The sequence below is a fragment of the Rattus norvegicus genome, chromosome 10, assembly GCF_036323735.1.
Source record: "Rattus norvegicus strain BN/NHsdMcwi chromosome 10, GRCr8, whole genome shotgun sequence".
Taxonomy (NCBI): domain Eukaryota; kingdom Metazoa; phylum Chordata; class Mammalia; order Rodentia; family Muridae; genus Rattus; species Rattus norvegicus.
Window position 1 is genome coordinate 65967000 of NC_086028.1, and position 27425 is coordinate 65994424.

The following is a 27425-nucleotide window of genomic DNA, read 5'->3' on the forward strand; positions in this document are numbered from 1 at the left end:
TTCCAGGATAGCCAGGGAGACACAGAGAAACCCTGTCTCAAAAATAAACACCTCAAACCACCTCAAAGTTAGAGATTATATGTTGATCCTGTAGGCTCTTCACCCAAAAATTATCAAAACCAGGAAATAGTTCTATACAGTGAGTGCAGTGGGATGCTGAGCTGTATTTAATTCATTTGTATATGCTTTTTTATGTCAAATTGTCATTTGGAACTGGAGAAGTGATTTCACAGACTAAGAGAATGAACTGCTCTTACAGAGGACCTGCGCTCTGTTCCCAGCACTCACATCGGGCAGCTTATAACCTCCTATCACTCCAGCCCAGGGAGATGCTAACTTCTGGGTCTGCAGGCACCTACATCCAAGTACACACACACACACACACACACACACACACACACACACACACACACACAAAGTTGTTATTTACATGTATGATAAAGTTATTTACCTTTACTTTGTGGTAAAGCGATAATTGGGATGGCCAAACCATACAACTGTCGTGTTTCATAGCTTAACTCTAGGCCTACTTCTTCCACACAGAACAGCTTTAGGTATCCCAGGCTCACTTTGTTTATGTGTCAGCTGTCTGTCCACCTGTCTGTCCGTCCATCCATCCATCCATTTTTTTTTAAGATTTATTATTTATTTTATGCATATAAGTACTCTGTAGCTGTCTTCAGACACACCAGAAGAGGGCATCACATCTCATTACAGATGGTTGCGAGCCACCATGTGGTTGCTGGGATTTGAACTCAGGACCTGTGGAAGAGCAGTCAATGCTCTTAACCACTGAGCCATCTCTCCAGCCCCATTATTTGTTTTTCAAGACAGGAGGATTTCTCTGTGTACCCCTGGCTGTCCTGGAACTCTCTGTAGACTGGGTTATCCTCAAACTTACAGAGATCCACCTGCTCTGTCTCCTGAGTGCTAAGACTAAAAGTGTGCACCACCACTACCTGGCAGTTACCATGTCTTGAGACAGAGTCTTGCTATGTATCCCACACTGATCTGAAACTCAGAGCAGTTTTGCCTCATTTTCCCAAGTGTTGCACTTTACCTAGCTCTAAGAGAAAAACTTCCTCAGGATGATGCTGTAGGCTAAAATGGGAGAATCACTTCTTTAAACTTTAGGATGGACTTGTGTATTTTTTTTCTGAACTGGTGTTCTCTTAGTCTGAGTTTAGTAAACCAGACAAAGAGGCATAGAAAGCTTCTGTAACACCCACCCCTCTCCCAACGAAATAAAAAACAGCCTAGACAGGAAGCCCTCAAAGAGAACTGAAGTGCTGAAATGTAGTCTTCACAGTTGATGGCTTCTGGCAGGGCTTTGTGTTGGGGAAGACTCAGTTTTCTTTGACCATGTTCCAGTGAGTATGTGGGCAAAGCAAAGTGGACTTCCATTGCGGTAAAAACATAAAATAAAAGGTGAGCGACTGGTTCCTGTGAGGACCTGGGCAGTGGTTCTCTGGATAGTTCCGGCTCCGTGAGGCCATAGGAACTAGCACTAATTGATCTCAGCAGCTCCACACTGGCCCCCATGGTGCTGTCTGACCCAGGTGGTCCACGAGCTGTTCAGTGTGGTGCCCTGCCATGCTGTTTCCCTTTCACTCACAGTTCCCTTGGCAGGTCGTTACCACGCCAGGCATACACATCCCAGTTCTGTGGCGGGCTTGGCGTGTCCCACTACCATACCTTCTCTTGAACTCAATTAAGTCACCACATGAAAGAACACACCACACAATAGCCTCTGATCCAATTGATAAGATATAATTTGCCCATCAATACAGCACAAAATCCTGTACACACTCATCCCTTAGAAGTATTCATTATAACCTGTATCTATGAGCAGAGAAGAATCTTAACATCTGCCATCATGTTCTCCCAACTCCTCTTCGCTCTGGCTCCTTCTCTTTAAAACTTTTTCCTGCCCTTCCTTCCTTCTCGCCCAATCCCAAGAACAGGCCTTGTTCTATCCTGTACCTGCCTTCCTACATAAAGAAAGACTACAGATGTCTGTTTTGGTTTTTTTGTTGTTTGTTTTGTTTTGTTTTTTGCTTTCCTTTCTTTGTAGCCAACACTTGCTACTTTGTGGGTTCTTTCTTTCATTCTTCCTCACCCCCCTTTCCACCTTTCAACTCCCTAACACTGGGTAAGAGAGAGAAAAAGGATATACTGGGAAGGGGCGGGAAAGCGCACTGTCTTGTTAGACTACTTCCTGCTGATTAGGGCTGTGGAGTTCTCTGGAGCAAGTTTGATCTTCCATGTCAGGATTGTCTAATTTCTTCTTGTGTCTTCTTTGCTTATGAAGAACCAACCAACAATCAATAACCCACCAATAACCCACCCTGCCTCTTAGGGCCCCAGCACTTATAAACCCTCTGAAAAGTCTCTAGAGTTCCAACCATCACACAGTTGCAGGTAAAATCACTCCCCTGCTAGATTGAGGCAAACCATATAGTCAGCTCTTATGAATAATCTGAAGCAGCTCTGTATCCCACGTCTGAGATTAAAACAAAAGCATATATATTCTTATGGTTTTTAAGGACCTGGGAAGACTGGGCAGTGAGTGTGATCAGGGTATATTATGTGAAATACCCAAATAATCAATAAAAATATTAATGTTGGCAGAAAAGAAACCCAAAAATGAGACCTAGTCAGAGCCAATGGTGCACACCTCTAGAACCCAGCACAGAGGCAGGCAGATCTCTTGAGTTTGAGGCTTGCTTGGTCCACAGAGCGATTTCCAGGACAGGGGAGGATAGGCAGAGAAATCCTGTCTTGAAAAACAAATGGGGCTGGAGAGATGGCTCAGCGGTTAAGAGCACTGACTGCTCTTCCAGAGGTCCTGAGTTCAATTCCCAGCAACCACATGGTGGCTCACAACCATCTGTAATGGGATCTGATGCCCTCTTCTGGTGTGTCTGAAGTCAGCTACAGTGCACTCATCCACATAAAAATAAATAAATCTTTAAAAAAAAAAAAAAAAGAAAAACAAACAGAAGGGAAAAAAAACGCACGCCTCAAAAAAAAAAAAAAAACAGACGACAACAAAAACCTAAAAACAAACAAAAAAGGTATTTTTGCTTTCTTTGTCTGCAGAGCCATGTTGTTTTATCTACAAAGCTCTTAGGAACTACTTGTGTAATTCATATTTTTCATTGTTTAATCTCAGAGTTCTTTGAAATGTATGCAGAAAATATATGTGCAGTTCATTTGGTTTTGTAAGTAGAGCGTCTTTTGGCTTACAGGACTGAACGGCAGAACAGAAAGGTAGTGGCTCTGTGCTTTTGTTCTTCTTACTCTTGTGCTGTCTTCCTTCCAGCTTTCCAGACTTCCTGTATCTATAGCAATGGCACAGTTACCAGAGCAGCCGACTTCTCTGGAGGCAAGGATTAGAGAATTTAAAGTACTGTCCAGTCTCTGTTGTTGTTGGGATCCAGAATTTGCCTCATAAACCACACAAACACTGATCTCAGAGAGACTGATGGATCAGGGTCATGATTAAGAGTAATGTCACTGTGACATTAAGATCCTACAGGGTTTTTAAGCCTAAAATCTACCAATATCTGTGTCAAATTATTCCACCAATCAGGATTTAGGATTAGAGGGTTTCCTTAGGAGCATGACTCTGTTGTACATGTGTCCAACTTCTGTTGGTTGGGGTATTTAGCTGTGGCAGGAGATTTGCCTTATCTAATTAATATTTGTGTCTTAACGTGGATATCTGTTATCTGCTCAGTAGGATGTCAATTCCCAGGGAGGTCTTAGGAACTTAAACTTTACTCAACCCCTTCTCAAAATGGAAGTCTTTTTTTCAAATAGTTTCTTATACTGGTGCAGGTGTCTCTCTTATGCTGGGATCCATTCTGGGGGCAGCTTATAAAAGCAAATACCGTAACGCTTATACCCAGGTGTAGTATGTGCTACTGGGTGGTTGGTTTGGGTCCAAGCTTATTGTGGGTGTGGCTCTGCATTTCCATCTCACTGCTGGGGTGTCAGAATGGTTAATACACCACTCTTGGAGGCAAAACACAGCCTAAGATAGGGGTCCTAGCCCATGCTTTTTGGGTAAGAAACAGAGGCTGTGGTTCTCAAACTCCTGTGTAACCGGACACCACTGGAAACTTTGAGGAGTTGAGAATGGAGTCTCAGGGTTGGGGTAGATGTTGGGGGTGGATCTGACTTATCCGAGTGAGTGCCAGGATATGGAGGGGCTTTTGTGGGAGACTTAGGTGTGGCTCTCCATGACAAAGGCCTCCCCCACAGTAATCCTTGGTGAAGGAGATGCCCTTACTTGTCCAAACTGCATTATTCCTGGCAGAAGATTCATAGTCTAACTCAGGGTGAACTAGAGATTAAATACCTTTTGCAGGAAGGGAAGCTTATTGGCTAAATACTTGGGGTCTGTCTAGACATCTCATTAGCATGGAGAACTGTAGGCGGTCTGTTACCTGACTGGTTGTTATTGCCCTCTTAGTGGTGTGTTGTGGTCATGTGCTCCAGGACAGTAACCTGGTTGGGAGCTAGTTTGAATTCTTGCCATTCTCAATTAGGAGATTTACCAGGGCTCTGAACTTCTTACTTTTGTCTTAGTTAGGGTTTTATTGCTGTGAACAGACACCATGACCAATGCAAGTCTTATAAAGGACATTTAATTGGGGCTGGCTTACAGGTTCAGAGGTTCAGTCCATCAAGGCAGGAGCATGGCAGCATCCAGGCCAGGCATGGTTTAGGAGGAGCTGAGAGTTCTACATCTGCATCTGAAGGCTGCTAGTGGAAGACTAGCTTCAGGGAGCTAGGATAAAGGTCTGAAAACCCACACCCACAGTGACACACCTACCAACAGGGCCACACCTTCTAATAGTGCTACTCCAGGGCCAAGCATATGCAAACCATCACATCCACTCTATGGGGGCCATACCTAAACATAGCCTAATGCAAGTCCAACTTCAAAAGTCCCCATAGTCAGTAGCAGTCTCTGTGATGTTAAAAGTCCAGAGTTCAGGGTCTCTTCTGAGATTCATCCAATCACTTAATTGTAATCCCCAAGGCAAGACAGGAAACCAGCCGGGCAAACTCCAGACTCTGCATCTCCTTGTCTGACGTCAAAGCAGCCTTCAGATCTCCAGCTCCTTTTTCATCTTTGTTGACTCAACAAACTTCTTTCACCTGGACTGGTTCCACTCCCTGTTAGCAACTTTCTTCAGCAGATAGCCCATGACTCTGGCATCTCAAAAATCTTGGGGTCTCCAAAGCAGCTTCAATGTACGACTTCTTGTTTCAGTGTCTGGAATCCATACATGATCTTCTGGGCTCCTCTAAAGGGCTGGTGTCACTTCTCCAGCTCTGCCCTCTGTGGCACTCTAAGCTCTGGTTGATCCACTCCACTGCTACTGCTGTTCTTGGTGATCAGCCTATGGTACTGGCATCACCAATACACTGGGGTCTTCCCCTTCACCAGTATCCTCTCGTAGACTCTCTTTCTGGTGCCAAGCTTCAACTACTTTGCATGACCCTTTCAGTCCTGGGCTGCCAATTGCAACTGGGGGCTGTACCTTCATCAATGGCCTTCCATGGCCTCTCACAGTGCCAGGCCTCAGCTGAACTGCTTTACCCCTTCATGCATTCAAAACCAATACCACCTGGATGACTCTTACCCATTACCAAGTCCAGCTGCAGCATGACATACAGCCTTGGCTATCTCTGGGACACAGCTTCTTTGTGTTCTCAGAAAACACTTCCCAGAAGACTTCACTGCAGTGATGTTGGTCTCTTTTTTTTTTTTTTTAAAGATTTTGTTTATTTTATGTATATGAATACACTGTAGCTGTCTTCAGACACACCAGAAGAGGGCATCGGATCCCTGTTACAGATGGTTGTGGGCCACCATGTGGTTGCTGGGATTTGAACTCAGGACCTCTGGAAGAGCAGTCAGTGCTCTTAACCGCTGAGCCATCTCTCCAGCCCGAAGTTAGTCTCTTCTTAATCACTGCTAATTTCTTAGCTCCAGCTCACCAGCATCAATGTCCCAGGAGTCCCTTCTATTTTTCACTCTAAAGCCAGAGCCGCATGGCCAAAGCTGCCGTGTTCTGCTGCTTGTAGGAGCTGTAACATGGCCCCTTGTTCTATTACATTATCACTAGCGTCCTCTTTTCTAACTCCCTCACTGCCTAAGCTTGGGTGTCCTGGATCTTGCTCTGTAGATTGACCTTGAACTCAAGAGATCTGCCTGCCTGACTCCTGAGATTAAAGGTCTGTACCACCGTGCCTGGATTTAAGCTATTCTTTACCTGGAACTTCCCTGACTGGTCTTGAACCGAGAGATCTACTTGGCCTGGATTAAAGGTGTATACCACCATGCCTAGATCTAAATTTAGCTGGGTAGGATCTTGCCCCAAAGTCTCACTCCCTTAATTTGCCAGGATTTGGCTCCATTTCATTTCCTGGTGCCCCTTAAATACTGGAACTACATATTTTATATTTCCTTTCTAAGCTTGCTGTGCTTGTTCAAAAACACTCTTAATGAGACTTAGCCAGAGAACAAAGTCTCTGCTGGGCTTTTTCTGAGACTTCCTTTGTCAGTGCCATTAATATACATCTCTTTACCTTGGACTCAGGTAGACTCTTCAGACAAGGGCAAAAAGCAGGCACATTCTTTACCAAAATACCATAAAAACAGTCTCTATGCCACATACTGAAATTCTTCTCCTTGGAAACCTCCTGGACCAGGTCTGCACAGTTCAAACCATACTCAGCAACAAAATCTTCCTTATTCCTACTAGGATCGCCCATTAAGCCCCACTTAAAGCATCCCACTATTCTCCAATCTCCCCTAACCCACATTCCTCCAAACAAAAGCATGGTCAGGCCTATCACAGCAATGCCCCAGTCCTTGGTACCAACTTCTGTCTTAGTTAGGGTTTTACTGCTGTGACCAGACACATGACCAATGCAAGTCTTATAAAGGACAACATTTAATTGGGACTGTTACAGGTTCAGAGGTTTCAGTCCATTATCATCGAGGCAGGAGCGTGGCAGCGTCCAGGTCCAGGTAGGCATGGTTCAGGAGGAGCTGAGAGTTCTACATCTTCATCTGAAGGCTGCTAGCGGAATACTGAGTTCTGGGCAGCTAGGATGAGGGTCTTAAAGCCCACACCCACAGTGACACACCTACCAACAGGGCCACACCGTCTAATAGTGCTACTCCCTGGGCCAAGCATATACAAACCATCACAACTACCTTACCAGTTGTTCTGTCTGGTGGCGTGGTCCACTGTCACACATTTGGATAACTATACAGAGCATTTCTACCGACTTTATATTGGATTGGATTCCAAGGGCACAGGACAACAGAATATGGAATCAACGTGTGCATGAGAAAGTTGCCTTATAATATTAGTAACAACACAAAATGGCAGGCTGGCCAGGTAACAGTTACCTAGGCCTTAACATTCCATCTAGGCCTAAATATTTTACCCAGACCTTAACAGTTGTGAGGTTTGTTTTGCAGGCCCTGACAGACTACAGGGCGGAGCTCCGGGACGACCCAATCATCAGCACACATTTGGCCAAGTTGTACGATAACTTACTGGAACAGAATCTGATCCGGGTCATTGAACCTTTCTCCCGAGTACAGGTCAGAATCTCCCTGGGAACTTTGTCAACAGTTTTGGGCTACATGTTGTGCTGTTGTCCAAAATAGGAACTCATTTTCAAGGGTCTGTCTGTCTGGTAAGAGGCCACCAAGGGCTTGGGCTTGTCCTGCTGGGTTCCTAGTGTTCTGAGTAGTCACTGTCCGTGTAGTAAATATTTTATGTATTTGGTGCATGGGATGGGAGCATGTTCTGTCTGGTGAAGGGCAGGGAAGTAGACAGAGCAGAGCATTAAGCACGGCCACGGAGAATTAGGCCCTCTCAATTCCGCAGGCTCGAGAGACACAACAGTTCCCTGTTCTCCTTTTTATATTGGAAGTAAATTCAAACTTTCAGTGTTGCTGTCTGCTTTTCCTTTTAGATCGAACACATATCTAGCCTCATCAAACTCTCCAAGGTAAGTTCTCAGGCCTGTTAGGGGTGGGAACAGGGAAAGGTGCAGAGGGGCTGGGCGCTCCGTGGGAACAGAGCGTGGGCTCAGAGCTGTACTGTTGGTATTTTGCTCCAACCCATTTTCTTATAAGAGTCTTAACTTTCATGTCTGGCTGATTTCTGACCAATGACTATTGGTGTCTTTAATTATGTGCTTTGATTTTAGGCCGACGTGGAAAGAAAATTATCACAGATGATTCTTGACAAGAAGTTTCATGGTGAGTAAAAGTCACATAGGCCAGGAGCTGGTTAGAATTTGAATTGAGCTGGTTAGGTATGTGTGTGTGTATATCTTTAAAACAGGGACTGAGTCTCTCTCCTGATGGTTCCTCGTAACCTTCCCTTTGAAGAATGTGTAAGGAGCTGGAGAGAGAGCTCAGCAGTTAGGACATTTAACTGCTCTTTCAGAGGACCCAGGTTCAGTTCCCAGCATCTATATAGCGACCCACAGTTGCCTGTGCCTCTAGTTGAAGAGGATTTGACCCCCTCTTCCGGCATCCGAGGTTTCTTGTATCCTCAAATAGACTCATACATATACACAGAAATTAAAATAATAAAGGACCTTTTTTAAAGAAGAGTCTAGCAAAGGCGCTCTGTGAAAAGTTGGGAGAAAATGAGACTATGGAGTGGGGTCCTTATTTTTTATTATCTAATATCTCCTACCTGGTTTGTTGCTGTGTTTCTTACAGGGATTTTGGACCAGGGGGAGGGTGTCCTGATCATTTTCGATGAACCCCCAGTAGATAAAACTTATGAAGCTGCTCTGGAAACAATTCAGAACATGAGTAAAGTAGTAGACTCCCTCTACAACAAAGCCAAGAAGCTGACATAGGTGAGTGCTGGCCCCGGGACACAGGGCCGGGCAGCGCTGTCTTCTGCCTGTCGACACTGGACACCGTCTGGTCCTCACGGCTTCCCCGATTGACACTGCTCTGTCTTCTCTTGCAGAGTTGGATCTGTAGCGGTCCTTTGGAGAGTGTGTGTGGCGGGAGAGTGAACCCTTGGGGAAATGCTAGGAGATTCTTTTCTTTCTGTTCTACTTTTCGCTCGGAAAGTTTTTAACCCTCATTGGTGCATCTGTATCCAGCGATAGGCGGCCGGTTCTCATGTAATCAGCACTGGCCAACATGGGAGTGGGGAAATTGCTTAAAAAAAAGAAAAAGAAAAAAAAAGATTCTAAATAAAAGGAAAAAGGCTTACACTACCTAAAGCTGTGCTCTCTGCCTCCTGGGAGAGGGCCGCAAAGCCAGGCACCCCGCCAACCACTGGGGATCCTCATCCACCTGCTGGGCGCCACCTCTCCTCCTCTTCAGAATTGGGTGTTTGCTGACCATCAAAAGCAACGACTTTTTATTCTGTTTGTACTGAACCAAAACAAACAACTATGTATAGACTGCTGTTTTCTTTTTCATTTGAAATGAGGCGTTTGGTGTTTTCCCCTGCCATCTGGCCTGTCCACCCTTCCCTCTCTGACATTGGCTCCAGCAGACTAGCCTAAGAGCCTGCTGTGCTGCCCCATGGCTGCAGTGCGTGCTCGGCCCTGCCCTGTGAACAGATGGGAAGAGGTCCAGGAGCTAGTGTCCACTACGGCCACGGGGAGCAGTGAGGGCCCACGCCCTTGGGGGCCTGCTGTGCATGTGGCTTTTTTTAACACTGTAACTAGATTAGACGTCAGTGTTTTAACTGTCCCTCTCCTCTCTTTCCTCTCAGCCATGTCCTTTCCCTTTCCTTCTAGAGAAGTTGGGCTGTCTCAGCTCCATCTGCTGCTTCCCTCTCCCACCCTTTCCTGCTGTCAGATGGATTTGCTTTTTTCTTTTTTCATTTTTATTTTTTAAATAGTGAACATTGGGAATGAGACTGGGGTGTTTTTTTTTTTTTAATTAAAAATATTAATTCTCCTTGTTGCATTTGAAGCGCCCTTGTGTCCCCCTCCCAGTGTCTTTCTCTGCCTCCTAAGAGGGTGAGGGACAGGGTGGCGGTTTTAGCATGCTTTGTCTCCATGCAGTTCCCTAGCAGGCTCTCAGGCCTTGTGGGCAGGTAAGCGCCAGCACCTTTGCTGCGCCTGCCTACTGTGCTTCCTCCTCTCATCCATGTCTTCTTTCCCTCCCCCTCCCCATCTCCCGCCTCCTTCCTGCTGGCCTCTTCCTCTTCTTTAGAGCCTTTCTCAGAGTCTCCCTCCAGGTTTTGGTAATAAATTTCTATTTTGTAAAAGGATTTTGTTGTACCAGGGTTTGCATCTTCACTGAATCTGACTGGCTTTTATTTTCCTTTTCAAAATCAGGTTTTTGTTGTCAGCCCTCTTCTCTTCCCATCATGCCCAGTCACTGTTTTGGTTTTGGCACCATCCATATCAAATGTACAAACGGTTCTTGCTGACCAACACCAGGTATATCTGATGTTCAGATGAGTTCCAATAAAATAATTTTTTTTTTCAAAAGGTGTCTTTTCTTGAGTGCTGGAGGGTTTCCACTTAGGTGCTCCGTAAAGCCTCTGTGAGCTTGGCCAGAGCTATCTTACCTCACTGTTTCCTGGGAGTCCTCATAACATGCTGGGAAGGTTTTTGGCAGGAAAATTGAGCTGCGAGGAGTGGAGTCAGAAATGGAGTTCAGTTGTCTTTTGGGGCAAGAGGGCTGCGAGGACCTGTGGGGCGGGCAGCAGTCTTCAGGCTGTGGGTGGCTTGAGTGTAGGTGCCCCAGGTCCTGGTGGCCAGCATGCTGTAGTACTGTGCTTTTTGCATCCTTCAATAGTGGCCATTTTTACACTGCCCTCGGCCCCCCAAGCGTGGCCCTCTGGGACTTTTGGGGCTGCCGAACTCCCGGTGGAGTGGGTGTGCTCTTTTCAGTTGTAGTTGTGTTCTTCAGTATAGTTTTACTTAGAGAAGATTTTGTTTTTATAAAGTACTTTATAATTTCCATAGTGATGTGGAGCTGGAGCAGAATGAAAAGGGCTCTCCAGACCTAGGAAAACCCCAGCGCTCAGGATAGCAGCCCCTAGTGTGATGGCTCAGACCTATCCTGTCTGCAGAGCCACTGTATATGGCTGTCAGGCCTCTGAGGTGAGGCTAGTTCAGATATGTAACCACAAACTATCTGTTAGAGGCTTAGTCAAAAAAGTGTAAAGCATCCCATTCATTTTTATATATGCATTGGGGTTTTTGGGACCAATATAAAATTCACTTGTTCTGGGGGCTGGAGAGATGACTCAGTAGTTAAGAGCACTGACTGCTCTTCCAGAGGTCCTGAGTTCAAATCCCAGCAACCACATGGTGGCTCACAACCATCTGATGCCCTCTCCTGTTGTGTCTGAAGAGAGCAGCAGTGTATTCATGTACATGAAATAAATAAATCTTTAAAAAATTTCATTTGTTCTTTTTAAATGTAATTACTAGAGAGTAGCACACTAATGCATGACTGGTCAAAATGGCTCTCAGGTACTTCTGGACTGAACTAAACCATCACAGCTTGTGCCACAGTTTCCCCTTGAAGGTCTCATAGCTAGTCTAGCTCTCTCCCCACACCTTACATGGTCTCCAGGGTCTGGCCACGGGCTGGCCTGGTTCTGGCTGTCTAGCTGAGAGCCTCTTTTAGGCACGAGCCTTTGAGGTACCAGGGCTTTCTCACGAGTTAGTGAGCAGCCAAGAGGGCTGCTCTGGTGCCCTGCTGTATACTAGTTATGTAACCTGTGTTGCTCAGAAGAGCCACTAGATGCTGCTCTCTGCCCTCACAGGAAGACTTCCTCAAGAACCAGGGTTCTGTAGCTCTCGGTTGAGCCCTTTGTGCACCTCGTAGCCAGCTATTCCTTTGGCCAGCTGTCCTTGGACCAGCGTGGGGAATGGAGTGTGTGGAGCAGATGTCTACTGCGGTGTAGTGTGGGTAATCCTCTTTGCAAGGTAGCTAGAGAGAGGGTTGTGGAAAGTAGGCAGGCTGATAGTGAAAACCAGACATCTTCCCAGATCTGAGTGAGTGCTGGGAAGAAAACATTCCTGCAACACTCAGCTGGCTTTGCCTTCTGGGCTCTTGATTCCGCCATGTTGGCAGATTGTTGCCCTTCCTTGCTTCTCAGAACAGTGAGGGGAGCTGGGTGTGGGGAGGCAGAGGTGGGTTTGAGTGGGCAGGGGCCTGTGTGATGCCTTGTGTGATGGTTATTCTTGGTTGTTAATTTGATTACCTCTAGAATTAAGTAAAATTCAAAAATGGAAGGCCCACCAGTGAGGGACTGTTTTTGGATTTTCATAATTTGAAGTAGGGAGATCCACTTCTAGTCTGTATCTTGAGGTGAGAAGATACACACCTTTAATTCAGGTCTTAAGGTGCCTTTAGTCTGTGTTCTTGAGGCAGGAAGACACATCTTTAACCTGGGCTGCACTGCCTCTTGGTCGCCTATCTAAGCACACAGAAGAAGACACTTCTGCTCTTTGCCTGCTTGCCCTCACCTTGCTAGCAAGTCCCTTTCTTCACTGGCATTAGAGCCTGTTTCTTCGGGATTCCAGAATCTACAGAAGACAGGCTGAGACATCCAGATCCATGGAGTGAACAACTTTTAGATTCTTAGACTTTCTGCCCACCCTGAGGTAAGCTTACCAGATGAGTAGGGTTCCTGACAACCTCTTCTCTCAGCGTAGTATGGTAGTGACATCCTGTTCTGCAGACGTGACTTTGTCCTTGGCAACACAAGGAGGCTGGAGTAGTTGACAGAGGTTTTTGAAGGTAATGGGATAGGGTTGGCCAGACAGAAGACAAGAGAGAACATGTATGCAGCCATGCTGGAAAAGGCCAATGAACTCCAGGATGCATTGTAAAAGCTGGAATTCAGTTGCAGGCAACAGCAGGTTCAGGTTTTTTCTAATGGGTGGATTGCAGCCTTCAGAGGCCTGTGTATAATTAGGGAAGTAGAACACATTTAACTTTTGCTTAATCCTAGAATTCGAAGGGGACCATAAACATGAAGTCAGCTCAGAGGCTGGTTTTTAGCGGTTGCCTTCCCAGGTAGAAGCATTGGGCCAGGGGGTCTGAAAGACCCTAGGAAGACGACTTACAGCTTAACTATGATGAAAAGGAAGAGACCCAGGGCAGCTCCATTGGAAGAGCAGCTAGGGCTGTTAAGTCGGACCCATGAGGCTTGGTTTCAACGTCAGTGTTGAGGGCGCTCTTGGAGAGGTTTTTCTTTGGAGCTGGTGTGGTGGCTCATGCCTGAATGCCAACAGTGAACACTGAGGCAGGAAAATGGCAAGGTGCTGGCAGCCTGTGTTTCAAGGAGAGGTTCTAAGTCATGGACTAATTTCGAGCAGGAAGGGGTTAACGAAAGCTCCTGCTAGCAGTTGTTAGAAAGACTGTGTGGCACCTGCCCTCATTCCCCCAAGTAATTATTCTCCCCCTTCCCGGTGTGAGTTGAAGCCTCGATCTCCCCATAGCCTGCTCTACTACTGGATCTGGACCATACTCCAGAACTGTGAGCTAACACTTCATTATTTTATTTATAGGTTACCCAGTGTCAGGTGCTGTGTTCTAGTAATAGCCAGCAACCATTTGTTCTATGAGAAACATTGTTAGGGAGGGGCCACAGCGAAGCTAGTCCCCCCTCCCCCCCGCCCCTCCCCCCCCCGCCCCGGTACAGCGCAAGGCATTTTCCATTCTGATCACCCCATCCCTAAATCTTTCTGCTCGTGTTGGCTGAGAAGTCTTTGGGTACAAAAAGAAACTGGCACTTTCTAACTTGGAAGTACTTCACCTAATGACCTCAACAAGATTCTTGTTTTGGGTAGTTTGCTCAACCGTTGCAGGTGTTGTCAGGAATTCTCTTAGGTTCGGAGTTGGGAGTCTGAGTTAAGATACAGGTTGGCTTGTTTGACAGTATGGGTCTCCAGAACCAGTCCGAAATGAGTGACTTGTAAATAAGCAGTGGCCTTTGTGAAGGATATGGAGGCTGCTTGTGAACTATGCGTCGCTAGTCAGAACCAGATTTATTTATTTACGTATTTAATTTTGCAATTTTACTGTCATCAAATTTTAAAACGGGCAAATGAGAGACTGGCCTGAAGGCGCAGCAGCTTTGATTTTTGACAGCTGTCCTGACGGGATCTCTAGGCCGCCCTCGCCCTTCTGGCCTGGCTTTCTAGAGTCATGATGGGTGCCGGGCCTTTACGCCGATGCGGGATGCGGCTTTCCCTTGTGGGAGCCCCGGCCAGCTCCACAACGCCCGCAGCCTCCGCTGAGGGGGCCGCGGCGGGAACAAAGGCAGCACGTGTCTGGGCGGGGCCGCCCTCCGCCCCGCCCGCTCGCCCGTTCGCCCGCACGCCCAGCGAGCTCCGCTGCGCGGCTCCGGGGCTCAGGAGGCCGGGCTGCGCCGCGCGGCGCCGGCGGCTTCCAGGTGGAGACCGGGCTTCGCGCGTTCCCGCCGCCCGCGCTGCGACCCGTATGGGGCGCGCCCACTAGAGGCGCCATTGTGCGCCGCTCGCGCTGAAGATGCGAGTGCGGCGAGACTGAGCGGGCTTGTGGACCGCGCGCGCAATCTGGAGAGGCAGCTTGGGGGGCGCTCGCCGGGGCGGGGCGGGGCGGGGCCGGCGGGTGCGCGGCGGAGACGCAGGCGGGGGCCGGGCGGGGGCGGGGCCGCGGCGCCTGCAGAACCTTGGACAGAAGCTGAGAGCCGCCGCCGCCGCCGCGCCGAGCCGCGCCGAGCCGCGCCGAGCCCCGGGGCCGCGGCGCGCATTGCGGAGGGTCTGGGACGCAGCGGCTGCGCCTGCCGCGGGGAGCCTGCCTGCGGGTAAGCCTCCGCGGACCGGGGCCGTGTGCGCGGCCTGGTTGGACGCCTGCGGCGGCGGCCGCTGCGGCGCTTGGCTGGTGCCGCAGTGGAAGCATAGGCTGGGGCTCCACGGGGCCGCAGCCCGGGGGGCTCGGGCCTCGGAAGTGCGGGCGGAGGGGCGCGGCGCGGAGCCCCGCCCGGGGCTGAGAACCATCTTGTTTTCCACGCAGATCCGCAGGGCTACACGCGTCGTGTCCCGGGAGCGCCTCCTTTCTCTCTGCGGCCGCTACAGGCTTGGTAAGCCTTTTTCTCCCTCCGGCCGGCAGGCTGGGCGCGCAGGGGTGCCGGCCCCTGCCGGGCGCGCAGTGGCACCATGGGCACGGTGCTGTCCCTGTCCCCCAGCTATCGAAAGGCCACACTGTTTGAGGATGGCGCGGCCACCGTGGGCCACTACACGGCCGTGCAGAACAGCAAGAACGCCAAGGACAAGAACCTGAAGCGGCACTCCATCATCTCGGTACTGCCTTGGAAGAGGATCGTGGCGGTGTCAGCGAAGAAGAAGAACTCCAAGAAGGCGCAGCCCAACAGCAGCTACCAGAGCAACATCGCGCACCTCAACAATGAGAACCTGAAGAAGTCGCTGTCGTGTGCCAACCTGTCCACGTTCGCCCAGCCCCCGCCGGCCCAGCCGCCCGCACCCCCAGCCAGCCAGCTTTCTGGCTCCCAGACTGGGGTCTCCTCTTCTGTCAAGAAGGCCCCGCACCCTGCCATCACCTCCGCAGGAACACCCAAACGGGTCATCGTCCAGGCGTCCACTAGTGAGCTGCTGCGCTGCCTGGGTGAGTTTCTCTGCCGCCGGTGCTACCGCCTGAAGCACTTGTCCCCAACGGACCCCGTGCTCTGGCTGCGCAGCGTGGACCGCTCCCTGCTTCTGCAGGGATGGCAGGACCAGGGTTTCATCACACCGGCCAATGTGGTCTTCCTCTACATGCTCTGCAGGGATGTTATCTCCTCTGAGGTGGGCTCGGACCACGAGCTCCAGGCTGTCCTGCTGACCTGTCTGTACCTCTCCTATTCCTACATGGGCAATGAAATCTCCTACCCGCTCAAGCCCTTCCTGGTGGAGAGCTGCAAGGAAGCCTTTTGGGACCGTTGCCTCTCAGTTATCAACCTCATGAGCTCCAAGATGCTGCAGATCAATGCTGACCCACACTATTTCACACAAGTGTTCTCTGACTTGAAGAATGAGAGTGGTCAGGAGGACAAGAAGCGACTCCTCCTGGGGCTCGATCGGTGAGCCCCTGTAGCTGGTATCCTGGCTCAAGGATTCCATTCGTTTTTAAAATTTATTATTAAAGAATCAAGTTTTGTGTACAGTATGTGTCTAGCAGAGCCACCAAGGGCCTCTTCCCACGTTCTTTCCTTGGGTTTTTTTTTTAGCCCTTTCAAGAACTCTGGGGACTTTCGAACTGATGAACCTTGTGGGAACCCAGAAGATGCATTCAGAGCCACCTCGGCTGCTGACCACTCTCTTTCCGGGGCTCAAGGGACTGACTCGTCTACGTCACCTGTACCCACGATGGATCCAGGGTAGATGAGGCTTCCCGCTGTCCCATGATCTGAGCTGAGCCCCGAGGCTGGTGGCCCAGGAGGAACCAGCCCTTTTCTGGGTATTGTTTCATTCTCTCAAAGGCTCCTGCAGCCAGCCGTTCTGGTGTGGCAAGATCTCCACTGCCCCGGGGCATCAGTGAAGGCGCCTGGGAGTGGGTCTGGTGCAAAGATTGTTGGTGACTGTTGGCCGCGCACGGCCCTGGTCTGCTGCTTGCTGTTCAGAGAGAAGGGCTTTCTTTCCTTTCCTGGCAGGATGGAGCTCCCTCCCCGTCCTTTTGTCTGTGCTCCACCTTAGCACTGGTTAATAAGCTGGTTTGCTCATTAGATTCCTCTCCCACTTTGGGTCCCAGCTAAGGGATGAGGTGAAGCCAGGGGCAGCTCCTCTCCTGAGTGAGCTTTTCATTTGAACGACACACTTCAGTCACCCTGTGTAAAAAGCCAGGACAGCGCCAGGGACCCACTAGCAATGCTGCCTCCTGGGCAGGTGGGTGTCTATGCCTGAGATCAAGTTGGTGCCCACTTACATGCTAAGGCCTCTTGCTGGTGCACATGATACTTGTCCTACATCCCTGGGGAAAGTCGAGATGGGGTGAAATGGCATTGCTGTCTCCCACCCCGTCCCTAGTTAATTTTAAGCCGTTTCCAGGCAGTTCAGTTTCTCCTGGTGAGGAGGCTTTGCTCTGTGCAACCTACTGAGACAGCTGCATTTGGGGACAATTACAGGGTTCGAGTGTGACTGCCGATCAGTTTGGAAGCTTGGTGACTGTCCAGCTGATCACTTCCAGCTGCTGGGTGTGGTGCCCACCCATCCCTGTCGGCTACATAACACTCTGGACTTTAATGGTTTTTCGTTCTAATTTTCCCAGACTGGTAGCTTGGGGTTTGGAAGCGGTCCAAGAAAAGGGAGCCAGTCTTCCTCCATGGCCCTCCCTCCAGCTTTGGGGAACAAAGAGCAATGTGAAGATGCTACCGAGGGCCTCCTCTTCCTTTCCTGCTTCCCTAGGGGGTGCTGGGGCTGGGGCCACAGTGGGGAAGGCAGAGGTTATCTTGCATAGGATTAGGTTCTAGGTGGCTGCCAACTTCTTGCACAAGCACTACTGGAAAATCACACAAAGAGAAAGCTGTGAAATTGAGGTCTCAATTGCAGAGGCCTGGAATAGAGCCTTTCAGAGGTGGGGAAGAGGACCTGACTGGACTAGAGGGCCTTTCCCCAGTCCCTCATCCGGGTTCCTAGAGAGTGGATCCTGGGCCCTCAGATGATGACATGGAGCTGGAAAGCCCTGCAAGGCCTGCTGACTACAGGCCTCGCTGCAGCCTCTCTGGGCCAGCTTCCTGCAGCCCATCCTCAGATCCTGGAGCCCCCCCCCCCGGGGGGGGGCAGTTGGAGGAAGAAGAGCTTCAGATGTGCAGTCCAACAGGGGGGTACTCGTTTGTAGCCTGCAGAGCCGCTGAAGCGGGCCTGAAGCTGTTCCTCCGAGCTGCAGTAACAGGATTCCAGCCTCGTTGACTGTTTCCTTCTCTTTGTACCTAATTTTTTTTTAAAAAAACAAAAATTTGTTTTTTGAGAAGGTGCATATTTCAGGAGTGGTCGGCGACTGAGGAAAGAGCTCCATCATTCCATTGTGAGGCCCGTGCCCTCTCTCTTTGCTCTGGTATCCAGGACTGTGTGAAGGAACAACTGCTAGACTTAAGTGTTCGAGCAAAGAACCCGTCTGACATGCTGCTATGAAGACACTTTTAGAACAAACACACACAAAATAGAAAAGAAAAAAAAAAAACAAGAAAAATGTGAAAAAAAATCTACAAAAACCCCCTTTTATTCTTGTTGCTTTTACAGTGGAACTGTGCATGCGAACCAGGAGCATTTTGTGTCTTAAGAAAAATAACCTTAGAGCAGATGGCCGTGAGAATCCCACGTGCTGAGAACAAGCCGCAGGAGCGGAGTTCACGATTGGATTTTTCTCTCTCCTTACGACCATGAAGGGTTGATCCATCCTTCCGTGCAGTTATTAGAATTTAGTTTTGTCCCAGCAGTGTTAAACTTGCAATGAGGAGAAAATGTGCCATCCCCTGCCCGGACTTACCCATAGCTGTACGTCGATCGATACTGCTGTACACACATGTGATGGTTTTGGTTTTGTTTTGTTTTGTTTTTTTTTTTTTTTTAAGTGAGATTTCTTCTGTAGCTATTCTTTGACCAAACTGTGGATACTGTTAATATTAATTTATATTTGTCTCATTTTGTATGTATGTATGGCGTGTTTGTGAGTATGTCTGGTTTATAATCTGACGAGACTCATGAAGCTCTGTTTGGCTGTAATTTAATTCCCCTTCCCTTATTTTTATTTATTTTTGTACTGTGCTGATTCAATAAAATGCACTGACCATCCAGCACATACTCTTTGTGGCCTGCCATTTGGGAACACAGTGGGGGCACCTTCAATGGATGATTTGTGTGTGGAGATCGGGTTGCAGGTGGAAGGGGGCAGAGTTAGGGGAAAAGACCGAACAGACTTAAGTGATTAAAACAGCACAAGGGGAAGTCGGCTGTGACTTAGTGGTTTGACAGGTTCTCCCTGGGGCCTTCCTATGCGGGGTCACAAGACAGACAGCCCGAGCCACAGAGGGCCAGTCAGCTTTAGGGATGCCTGGTTGGCCACATAAGTCCTTCTTGGACTTTGGGCCTTAGACCGTTGTCCTCACCCCAAGGCTACCGCTCCCACTTTCCCCTGGGCCTGCCTTGCTCAGCATCTACTGCCCCAAGGCCAGCAAGGACAGACAGGTTTCCTGGTGTGCCAAAGGTTAGCTTTAAAGGAATCCGGGTTTCCCCTCTACCTACCACTGCTACCTCAGCTTCTGTGTCTGGTCGCTGGGAAGAGGGCAGCAGGAATCAGTTCTCTGGCTGGCCCTGCACCCATTGTTGGGAGCCCTGTGATTAGGGCTCCTCACCTTGTCCAGGCTGGTCCCATGGACTGGCAAGACCCTGCAGTGTTGAGCACTTGGGTGCTAGGGCTCCTGTTCCTGGAAGAGGCTGTGCTGGCCCAACAGCTTCCAGGGGGATCTGTGCCTTCCTTTGTGTGTTTAGTTCAGAAACACGTCCCTTAGAATTCTACAGTGGGGGGTTAGGGATTTAGCTCAGTGGTAGAGCACTTGCCTAGCAAGCGCAAGGCCCTGGGTTCGGTCCCCAGCTCCGAAAAAAAGAAAAAAAAAAAAAAAGAGAATTCTACAGTGGGGCTTGAGAAGGGCGGGCCAGAGTTCCTAGACTGGATTCTGAGGTTGCCTCTTGCTTCCCTCACATGGCTTGCTTCTTGCTCCCTAATTTTTCTGTTCAAAAGCCTTGGGCAAGTCCCTCCCCCCCCCCCCCATTTTACATAGTCTGTGCTTAATTCTCCTAGCTTCTGGAATGGTAGTTGACTAAGCTAAAATGTCACTGTTTCTCAATGATAAACAGAACACCTTTAAAATAAGATTTAATGCTTTATTGCTCTTGATGGTAAATCAAAATATGCTTTAGAAATAAAGTTAATTTAATGGAAAATAGGAATATATGCACCAAACCATAAACTGCATTTCATGAACTCAAGAGACCCCTACTCCATGCATACAATCACTGTGTCCTCTCCCGAGCTCTTACTGTGATCATCCACACCTCTAATTCCAGGTCCTTCAGTGGCCACACGCTGACTTTTAGGACATAAGAAAGTGCTCGTGGACAGGGCAGCCCTCAGTGGGAGGTGCTGGCCTGGGCCAGGGGTCCCAGACTACATCAGAGGGTGGGAGGGGAGCCATCCCTTCTGACCCGCGACTCTTTTGGCATAACTGCTTTGGTGTGTATGAACACACTTAGCATGTCTAGTGTAACGCAACACGCTGGGGCGGTAAGTGGGGTGGGAAGGTGAAGTTCCAGTCACGTGGTTCCAGTCACGTGGTTCCAGTCACGTGGTTCCGTCAGGTCCGCACAACTGGCAGCTCACCAGGCTTGGGGGATGAGAACGCCTCTCGAGGGCAGCATGGCAACAGGAGTTTTGTTGCAAACTGCCTGCAGTGTAAACGTCCCTGTCCCCACAGCTCTGCAAAAGGGTTAGGAGACCAGGTGCTGGAACCACCGTGGCCAGCCAGGTGACTCCCTCAGGCCCGGGCCAAGGCACAGGAGGTAGCGCATAGGCACTTGGTGGGTTAGGGTGGCAGGGTGAGAATTAGGGAGCAGAGTCGGGTCAAAAGTGAAGAAAATGTGAGCCTGGCTCTGAAAGCGCTGTGGCTCGCTCGCCTCCTACAAACCTCTCGCCTCTTGCAAACTTTCCGTGTTGGGCTTCCCCACAGCAAGCCTGTGCCACCCAGAGGCCTTACCAGCTGAGGCTGGGAGCAGGGGTCTCAGGAAGGCCTCTGAAGCAGATGCCCTTCCTCCTGGGCAGACACTGGCAAATGGGCAGCACTTTCCCAGGAGGGGGCTCGGGGGCCAGGCTCCGGCAGGCAGATTATGTGGCTTAGGTGGGGACCCTGGCCTGGCCTGCAGTGCCAGGACTCCCCGATCTTAGCTGCAGCTTTGTCTAACCCACACTGCTGGGTCCTGTGTGCTTTGGCTCTCTCAGAGTTCCGGGTCTCCAGTGAGGAGGAGGCGCAGCCAGAGGGTTAGGGGGAATGGGCACTCCAAGCACGGCCTGCTCCTTGTACCTCCTCACTAGGTCCTGACACTGTGCTTACAGCAGAGGGGACAGCAGATTAGCAACCTGGCAATCTGCAGGAAAGAAGGTTAAGATGACCATGGATGTGGGCTGTGAGTTAAGCAAACTGGTCCTTGGAGTAGCAGCAGGGTGTCTCCATGAGAGAAGTGGTTAGAAAGTCCAGGGCTAGAACCTTGGTGGCAAAAGCTCTCCCAGGGACAGGCTCTGGGAAGGAGGGATCCTGGTTGATCGAGGCTGAGGGATGGGCTCCGCAGATGTACCCGCTCACCCAGTGGCTTTGGCTGGCTGCTGGGGGCGGGGCTTGTGCTGAGGGGCTCTGAGCTAGGTTCTAAGGGCTGCAATCATGTTGTGGAAGGAGGCATCAGGTAGGGGTCACAAAGCAGGGCCAATCCCTCTGCCCACGGATGCTGGATCCAAACCTCTAAGATAATGTGGCTTTGGATCCAGAAACTGCGTCCTGGGCTCCGGGCCTCTCATCCCTCTGCTGGGGTCAGCAGTGGCCACTGCACTCCTGCCAACTACAGGAGCCATCCAGTCGCTTGGGGTGGGAAGTGGTCTAGCTGTCAGCCCAGCAGGCTGAAGAGGGTCTTTGGTTTCCTGAGCAGGGAGTATGGAAAGTTGAGAGAGCAGAGGCAGGGCAGAGGCAGAAAGCCAGGTAGGACAGGTCATGAGCAGGGCCACAGAAAAGGCAGAGGAGTCCTGCCCAGCGGAGGCCCTTGCAAGCTGATTTCTAGTGGCATTAGAGGGCAAACAGCGATTAGCCGAGCTCCTGGGATGTTGAGCGAGGTGGAACAGATGTGGGGATGGCGAGGCCGAGGACCTGGCCTGCTGTGTGCCAGGCCCAGGCTCTTGCTCCCCTGGGCCAGGCCTCCGGTGTGCAGCAGTCAATTCCCGGGCACACTGAGGATGAAGCCGGAGCGGTTCTTGGTGAAGTCAGGCTGTGGCTGGTTAAGCCGGGTCTCCACGGATACGGTGCATTTCTTCCCATGCAGGCTGCACTGCACCGGGTTGGTGACGTTCACTTGAAGGTGGCGCTTCTCACTGCAAGAGTGGAAAAGACAGGCCAGGCAGCCAGTGAGTGGGCAGAGAGTGCTGTGGTTTCCTGGGCAACCCCCAGGGCCCTGCCATTTGCCAGGCTCCTGTAGGGTGGTAGTTTCAGGGTTCAACCTGCTTTCTTCCCAGGTGAACACAGCAGTTGGAGGGGCCCAGAGGAAAGGAGAGCAGAGGGTGGTCCTGATTTGTGTGCTGTGGCCACAGGCGCTGATGAGGCAGAAGGACTGTTCACTCCAGGGGACCCTGTGTGCCCATGGGCCAGGGAGGCGGACGTGGTTGAGCCATTTGCCACAAGAACTGGCTGGACTGATTCATCTGGGCTTTGGGTGTCCCAGGAGAAAGAGTGTCAGGGCTCTGAATCATGACAATTATCTCTGATTACCAACAGGGAGATTAGGATTCCCCCATCCCCTCAAGGAAATGTCTGCCTTGAATCCACCTAGCGATTTGCCATGGAGCCTGGCTGTCAAAAGTGGGTCTGAGATAGAAAGTGAATAAATACATTAATTAATGACAAAAGGGATCCAAGGCTGAATGCTGGGGTGCAGCAGGCCTGCAATCCCAGTTACATAGGTAGTCGAGTTAGGAGGACAGTAGTGCAAGGCTCACTGGGCTACAGAGTGAGTTTATAGCTAGCCTGAGCAAGCTAAGAAGGGGAGAGGACTGGAGATAGGGTAGCTCAGTGGTAAAGCACCTGCTTCGTGTGTGTGTGTGTGTGTGTGTGTGTGTGTGTGTGCGCGCGCGCTAGGATTCAATCACTAGAGCTACCCAATCAAAGCAGGTCTGAGCCGACCCCACCCTGTGAAGGCTGTTCCCACAGAGCACAGATGGTCCCCACGCCTGGCTGCCACAGAATAATAGGAGGGTGGATGGTATCTCACTTCCTATCCACCAGGAGAGCCACAGGAATGGGTTTGAATCCCGAGGAAGCCCACTTGGTGCTGACTGGTGTGCCGTGCTCTCCCTGCCGTGGAAATGGGAGCCCCCCAACCCCCCAGCAGTGCACATTGTCCTCGGTGTACTTGGCTGCAGCTTAGTCTAAAAACTGAGAAACTCGTAAGTAGGCTGGCGCCTAGCGTGCGCGCACACACGACAGCCTGCTCCGGCACTGCCCCTCAGCTGTGTTACATCAGTTGGGAGGAGAGAGGGAGTTGTTGTTTTAGGAGCTTCCAGTTAGGATGGGCTCCTTCGCTGTTGCTGCGAGGGCTGCATGTTAGGGAACAGGCTGGGTCTCAACCCGCTGGTCTCCTCAGGCTAAGGGAGCTCCCAGCCGACTGATGATGAGTCCTGAATGGCAGTGTAGGAAGCCAGGGGTTGAGCCCAGCTCGTGCCAAGCCCCGCCCAGCTAAACAAGAGTTCCCTGTCTATGCGGGAGCACTGGCTGGTCCAGAAGACCCAGTCGCTGAGGCAGATTATCAGGCTGCATGATGACGACGACAGCACGGGCCCCAAGGCCTGGCGTCCAGGGACACTCGGTGGCTCATCCCATAGAAGGCCCCAGAATTGGAGAGGCTGAGATGCTGATTCCTCCCTGCCTCAACAGCCAGTGAACAGAACAGGAGAGACCTGTGCGCGTTAAGTACCAAACACTTAATGTCTCGTCAGCCACAGCTAGAACCTGGGCTCAGACGGTTATTTTTAACTAGAGTTGGACAGAAATAGCGGAGCCCATCAGAGGCAGTGACTCAGGCTCTTTCCCATTCCCCCGGGAGTCAGGTGAGATACGTGGCCCCCGGCTGCAGCAGCTTCCGTGTGGCTTCACACTGGCCAAGGCAGGGCCAGCTCTACGGGTGCTGCTGAACAAGATGGTTCCCAAGCCTGGTCAGCCTCCCTGCCTCTCCTGTCACCCCTGGACTTTTGGTCCTGATCTACTTAAGTCCTTTGGGGGCCAGGAAAGGAGCGGGCTGGAAGGCACTGTCCTGCCCTCCTCCTCTCGCTGGGGCAGGATGCACACTGGGTTCTCTCAGACTCCCTGGGAATGGCTCCTACAGGGGCTCCTTCAGTGCCATCTTGAGAAAGCACCATGCAGTCAGCGGTGTGCCGCGTGTCCCCATGCTGCTGTGGGCCCTGCTGATAGAAGCCTTCTCTGCCAAGTCTTGGCCAGAGTGTCACCAGCCATGGCTTTCCTTTTCTTTTGGGTGTTTGAGGAACTGCCCTAATTTTGGTCTGGGCCTGGGAGAGGCAGGAAGAGCATCCCAGGAATTGGCAGGACTTTATCTGGAAAGCAGAGCTTTGGTGTCCCAGGGATAAAAAGGCACAGACTTGCCTGCTCTCCTTCTTTCCCCTCTGTCCCAGTCAGCCAGTCAGTCTGAGCAGTGGAGGAAATGCTGCCTGGGACAGGAACAGATAGGAGGGGAGCAGGGGACAGAACTGCTTCTCAGGAACTTCAGAGCACAGGGCCTCCCATACCTGGGGAGGCCCACACACAAGTTAGGGCCACTGAGATTGGCCTCCCTCCCTCCCTCCCTCCCTCCCTCCCTCCCTCCCTCCCTCCCTCCCAGAGGATGCTGATGTTGAAGGAATGTCTGTTAGGAGGAAGGCAGGGAACCAGGGAATTGGGTTGTTCTGCACTGTGATGCAGAGGGCTCTGGGCCTGTGCTGGTCGCCTTTCTCTGGCCTGTGTTGCCTCTCCATCTGCCAAGGAGGAGCTCTCTCTCTGACCCAGGAAAGTGCTGGGCCTCCTCTCCCTCTCATGGGCAGTGTTGGGCATCAGCCTGCCCCGGGGAGCTTGCTTGGAATGACTGTGTCCTGGTCCTCTGGTGACATGGGAGGTAGTCACAGAGAGGCAGAGTACAAACATAAGAAGCTTTTCCTCACTGCCACACCCAGCTATGCTCCTGGGCTGCCCCTTTCCCCTCCCTCCCCTCAGCTGCAGATTCTGTCTGTGTCAAACACTGAGCTCCCGATTCCTAGCATTACTCTCGATGGAGTAAGAAGCAATTAGGACGTATCAGGAAAGAAAGGATGCCATTCCTCCCTCCACATCCCTCCCTCTTCTGTCTTCTGAGATGAGATCTCACTATATATAGGTCAGGCTGACCTTGAACTCGTGCCTCAGCTTCCTGATGCTGGAGTTACAGGCATGAGCCACTGTCCTCCACTCTCTGTCCTGGATTCCTGGGTAGGGCACTCTAAGCCTCTGATTCATTTTGGATCTTTAAATTCAAGTCTAGGGCTACAGGCCTGGATTCCAGTCCTATTGGCTCTTGGGTTTGGGCAAGCCCCTGTGAGAGGTCGCTTATAGTCATAAAGTATACGTGAGAATCTATTCTTCACTACTCTGTGGTGAGGACAGGTGAAGAGTAATTTCATCACCACCACTACCACCACCACTACCACCACCACCCCCCTGCCACCTGCATCCAGCTTTCACCCAGTATTTACCTCAGTGCACTGAGCCCCAGAAACAGAAAAAATAAGTGGACGGTTGGAGAGAGGGTCTTTTCCGTCCTCTTGGTCTGCAGTTGGAGACCAGGGCACAAGCTATTTAGAAGGATGTGAGCTCTGTGTGTGGGAGTGGACACTATCCAGAGGGAGGTTCACGTCTTCAGTCGAGTGCAGGCGAGCCACTTTAGACTTGGCTTGCGCTCTCTGCCCTCGTCACATAGCTCAGAAGGCCCATGAACTGTCCGGCCGCTTGTGTTCTGAACGGCCCCTGCCTGATGACGTATGCCCTGGGCACTCTCAGCTCTGTTCCAACCTGACAGTGCGGGGCTCTCACGCCATTCGCATGGATGTGCTTTCCGTGTTTGCCTACAGGTGCTGGAGAGTGAGGGGTCTCGGGGGCTTGAGCACTGTGCCTGGAGGTCCAGGGGGCTCCCGGTGCAAACGGGCAGTTCTAGCTAGGTCATTGTTTCTGGGCTTGCTGGGTCAGCGTGCCCTCACAGTCTTCGGTCCCTCACACTGCAGACAGGACAGCCCCTCCTGGCACTTTATCTATAGCTACTCTTGCCTCATAATGAGGGGAGCATTGTGCTCAACTGTCCATGGTCCTCCTAGGCCCAAAACACCCACTCAAGACACTCATTCCAGAGGCAAAGTAACCACATGGCTGTGGAGGCAGGCAGCTCCTTAGAAAAAAGGGACTTGGTGTTGTCACTGTGAGAAATGGGATATCTGTCCCCAGGCTCCAGGTGTTTTCTTTTTTTTTTTTTCCCTTGGCACAGCCCTGAATGACCCAGTGTCCAGCCATTTTTGGGAGGTTGCCGTAGGGTTTAGGAAGAAGTGGGGATTGACAGAGCAGCTGTGGAGGCCACTGCTTGCCACGCCCACACTGCACAAAGGGAGAGAGCCTGGCTGTACTGTCACAGTCCCTTAGCATACCAAGCAATCAGACGTGTCTGGCCTAGCAGTTCTACCCCCAGGGGTTCATCAGACAAGACCTTTGTACATCGGATTTCACAGCAGAAGTATTTCCCAAAGGCAGAGGCAGCCTACTTGTTCATCAGTGGTTGAAAGTGTGGCAGATCTATTCACTGGGATATTACGGTCCAATGCAGTAAAGTATCAATACAGGGTAATAAACTTTGTAGGAAGCCAGTTACAACAGGCCACATATTCTGAGACTCCAACAGGGACAGAGTAGCTGTTGCAAGGGGCATCGGAGGGGCGGGGGTGGTAGGCTGCTTAGGGTTCCTTTTGGAGTGGTAGAAGTAGACAGAGGTGGTGGCCGTATGACACTGTCCACGGTAGACACGATGTTCAGTGTGTACCTCCCTACAGTAGGGTGTAGAGGACAGGAAGGAGAAAACAGGGAAGTACTTTCTTTTTTTTTTTTTTTTTTTTTTATTTTGGTTGTTTATTTTGAGATAGGGTTTCTCTGTGTGTCCCTGGCTGTGCTACTACCGCCCAGCCTCAGGGGATGCTCTTACTTTAAGTTCAGCTAAAATGACTGAAGTGCAATAAGACGAACATGTTGGCTCACAGAGTGAGACCTTGTCTCAAAACAACAACGAAACCAGCCAGAGGCTTTTCGGGGCCTGGAGCTGGGGCAATCCCAGCAGGCACGGGAGACTGGGTGCTGTGGGGCAGAGTAGGGACCCAACTCTGTCCTGAGCCCCAGCACACACTGGGGTCTTTATAGAGTCAGAGTTCTCCCCTCGTTTTAACAGAGAACGGAGATGGAGACAGGGTGTCTCCCTCTGATGGTGTGCCAAGCCAAGTGACAGCTGCTGAGGGAGGCTGGCTGTGGGGGGAGGGGCCTTTACTCCCCAGATTCTGTTACGGATTTAGTGGCTCAGCAAATTGTGGTATT

General features: G+C 50.7%; 4 protein-coding genes across 12 annotated transcripts in view; 2 read left to right on the plus strand and 2 right to left on the minus strand.

Moving 5' to 3' along the window:
* Psmd11 (proteasome 26S subunit, non-ATPase 11) overlaps positions 1-10524 on the plus strand; it is a 53855-nt gene extending 43331 nt beyond the window's left edge. For 2 of the 6 annotated variants that reach the window (XM_063269077.1, XM_006246987.4), the window contains 5 exons: positions 7514-7639; positions 8017-8052; positions 8254-8305; positions 8777-8919; positions 9036-10524. In XM_063269077.1, the coding sequence (XP_063125147.1) occupies positions 7514-7639; positions 8017-8052; positions 8254-8305; positions 8777-8919 (357 nt within the window). In that variant the 3' untranslated portion in view covers positions 9036-10524. Of the gene's footprint in view, positions 1-7513; positions 8053-8253; positions 8306-8776 lie in introns of all 6 variants that reach the window. The other 4 variants (XM_006246988.4, NR_172065.1, XM_063269078.1 and 1 more) reach the window with 4 other exon arrangements.
* A 3990-nt stretch (positions 10525-14514) lies between these two features.
* Positions 14515-15039, minus strand: Cdk5r1l (cyclin-dependent kinase 5 regulatory subunit 1 like). Its single transcript, XM_017597800.1, has one exon. It carries the CDS (start codon positions 15037-15039, stop codon positions 14515-14517), a length of 525 nt encoding a protein of 174 aa, XP_017453289.1.
* Positions 14693-18832, plus strand: Cdk5r1 (cyclin-dependent kinase 5 regulatory subunit 1). Of its 2 annotated transcripts, XM_063268305.1 has the most exons (2): positions 14693-14846; positions 15056-18832. In XM_063268305.1, the coding sequence occupies exon 2, from the start codon at positions 15199-15201 to the stop codon at positions 16120-16122; it is 924 nt and encodes a 307-aa protein (XP_063124375.1). In that variant the 5' UTR covers positions 14693-14846; positions 15056-15198; the 3' UTR covers positions 16123-18832. The 2 variants fall into 2 exon arrangements, with proteins under 2 accessions (XP_063124375.1, NP_446343.1); NM_053891.2 differs by lacking the exon at positions 14693-14846 and having other exon boundaries at positions 15016-16217.
* A 1068-nt stretch (positions 18833-19900) lies between these two features.
* The window catches only part of Myo1d (myosin ID), a 276639-nt gene continuing 269114 nt past the window's right edge, over positions 19901-27425 (minus strand). For all 3 annotated transcript variants that reach the window (NM_012983.2, XM_063268469.1, XM_063268468.1), the window contains 1 exon segment: positions 19901-22159. In NM_012983.2, coding sequence (NP_037115.2) covers positions 22003-22159 — 157 coding nt within the window. In that variant the 3' untranslated portion in view covers positions 19901-22002.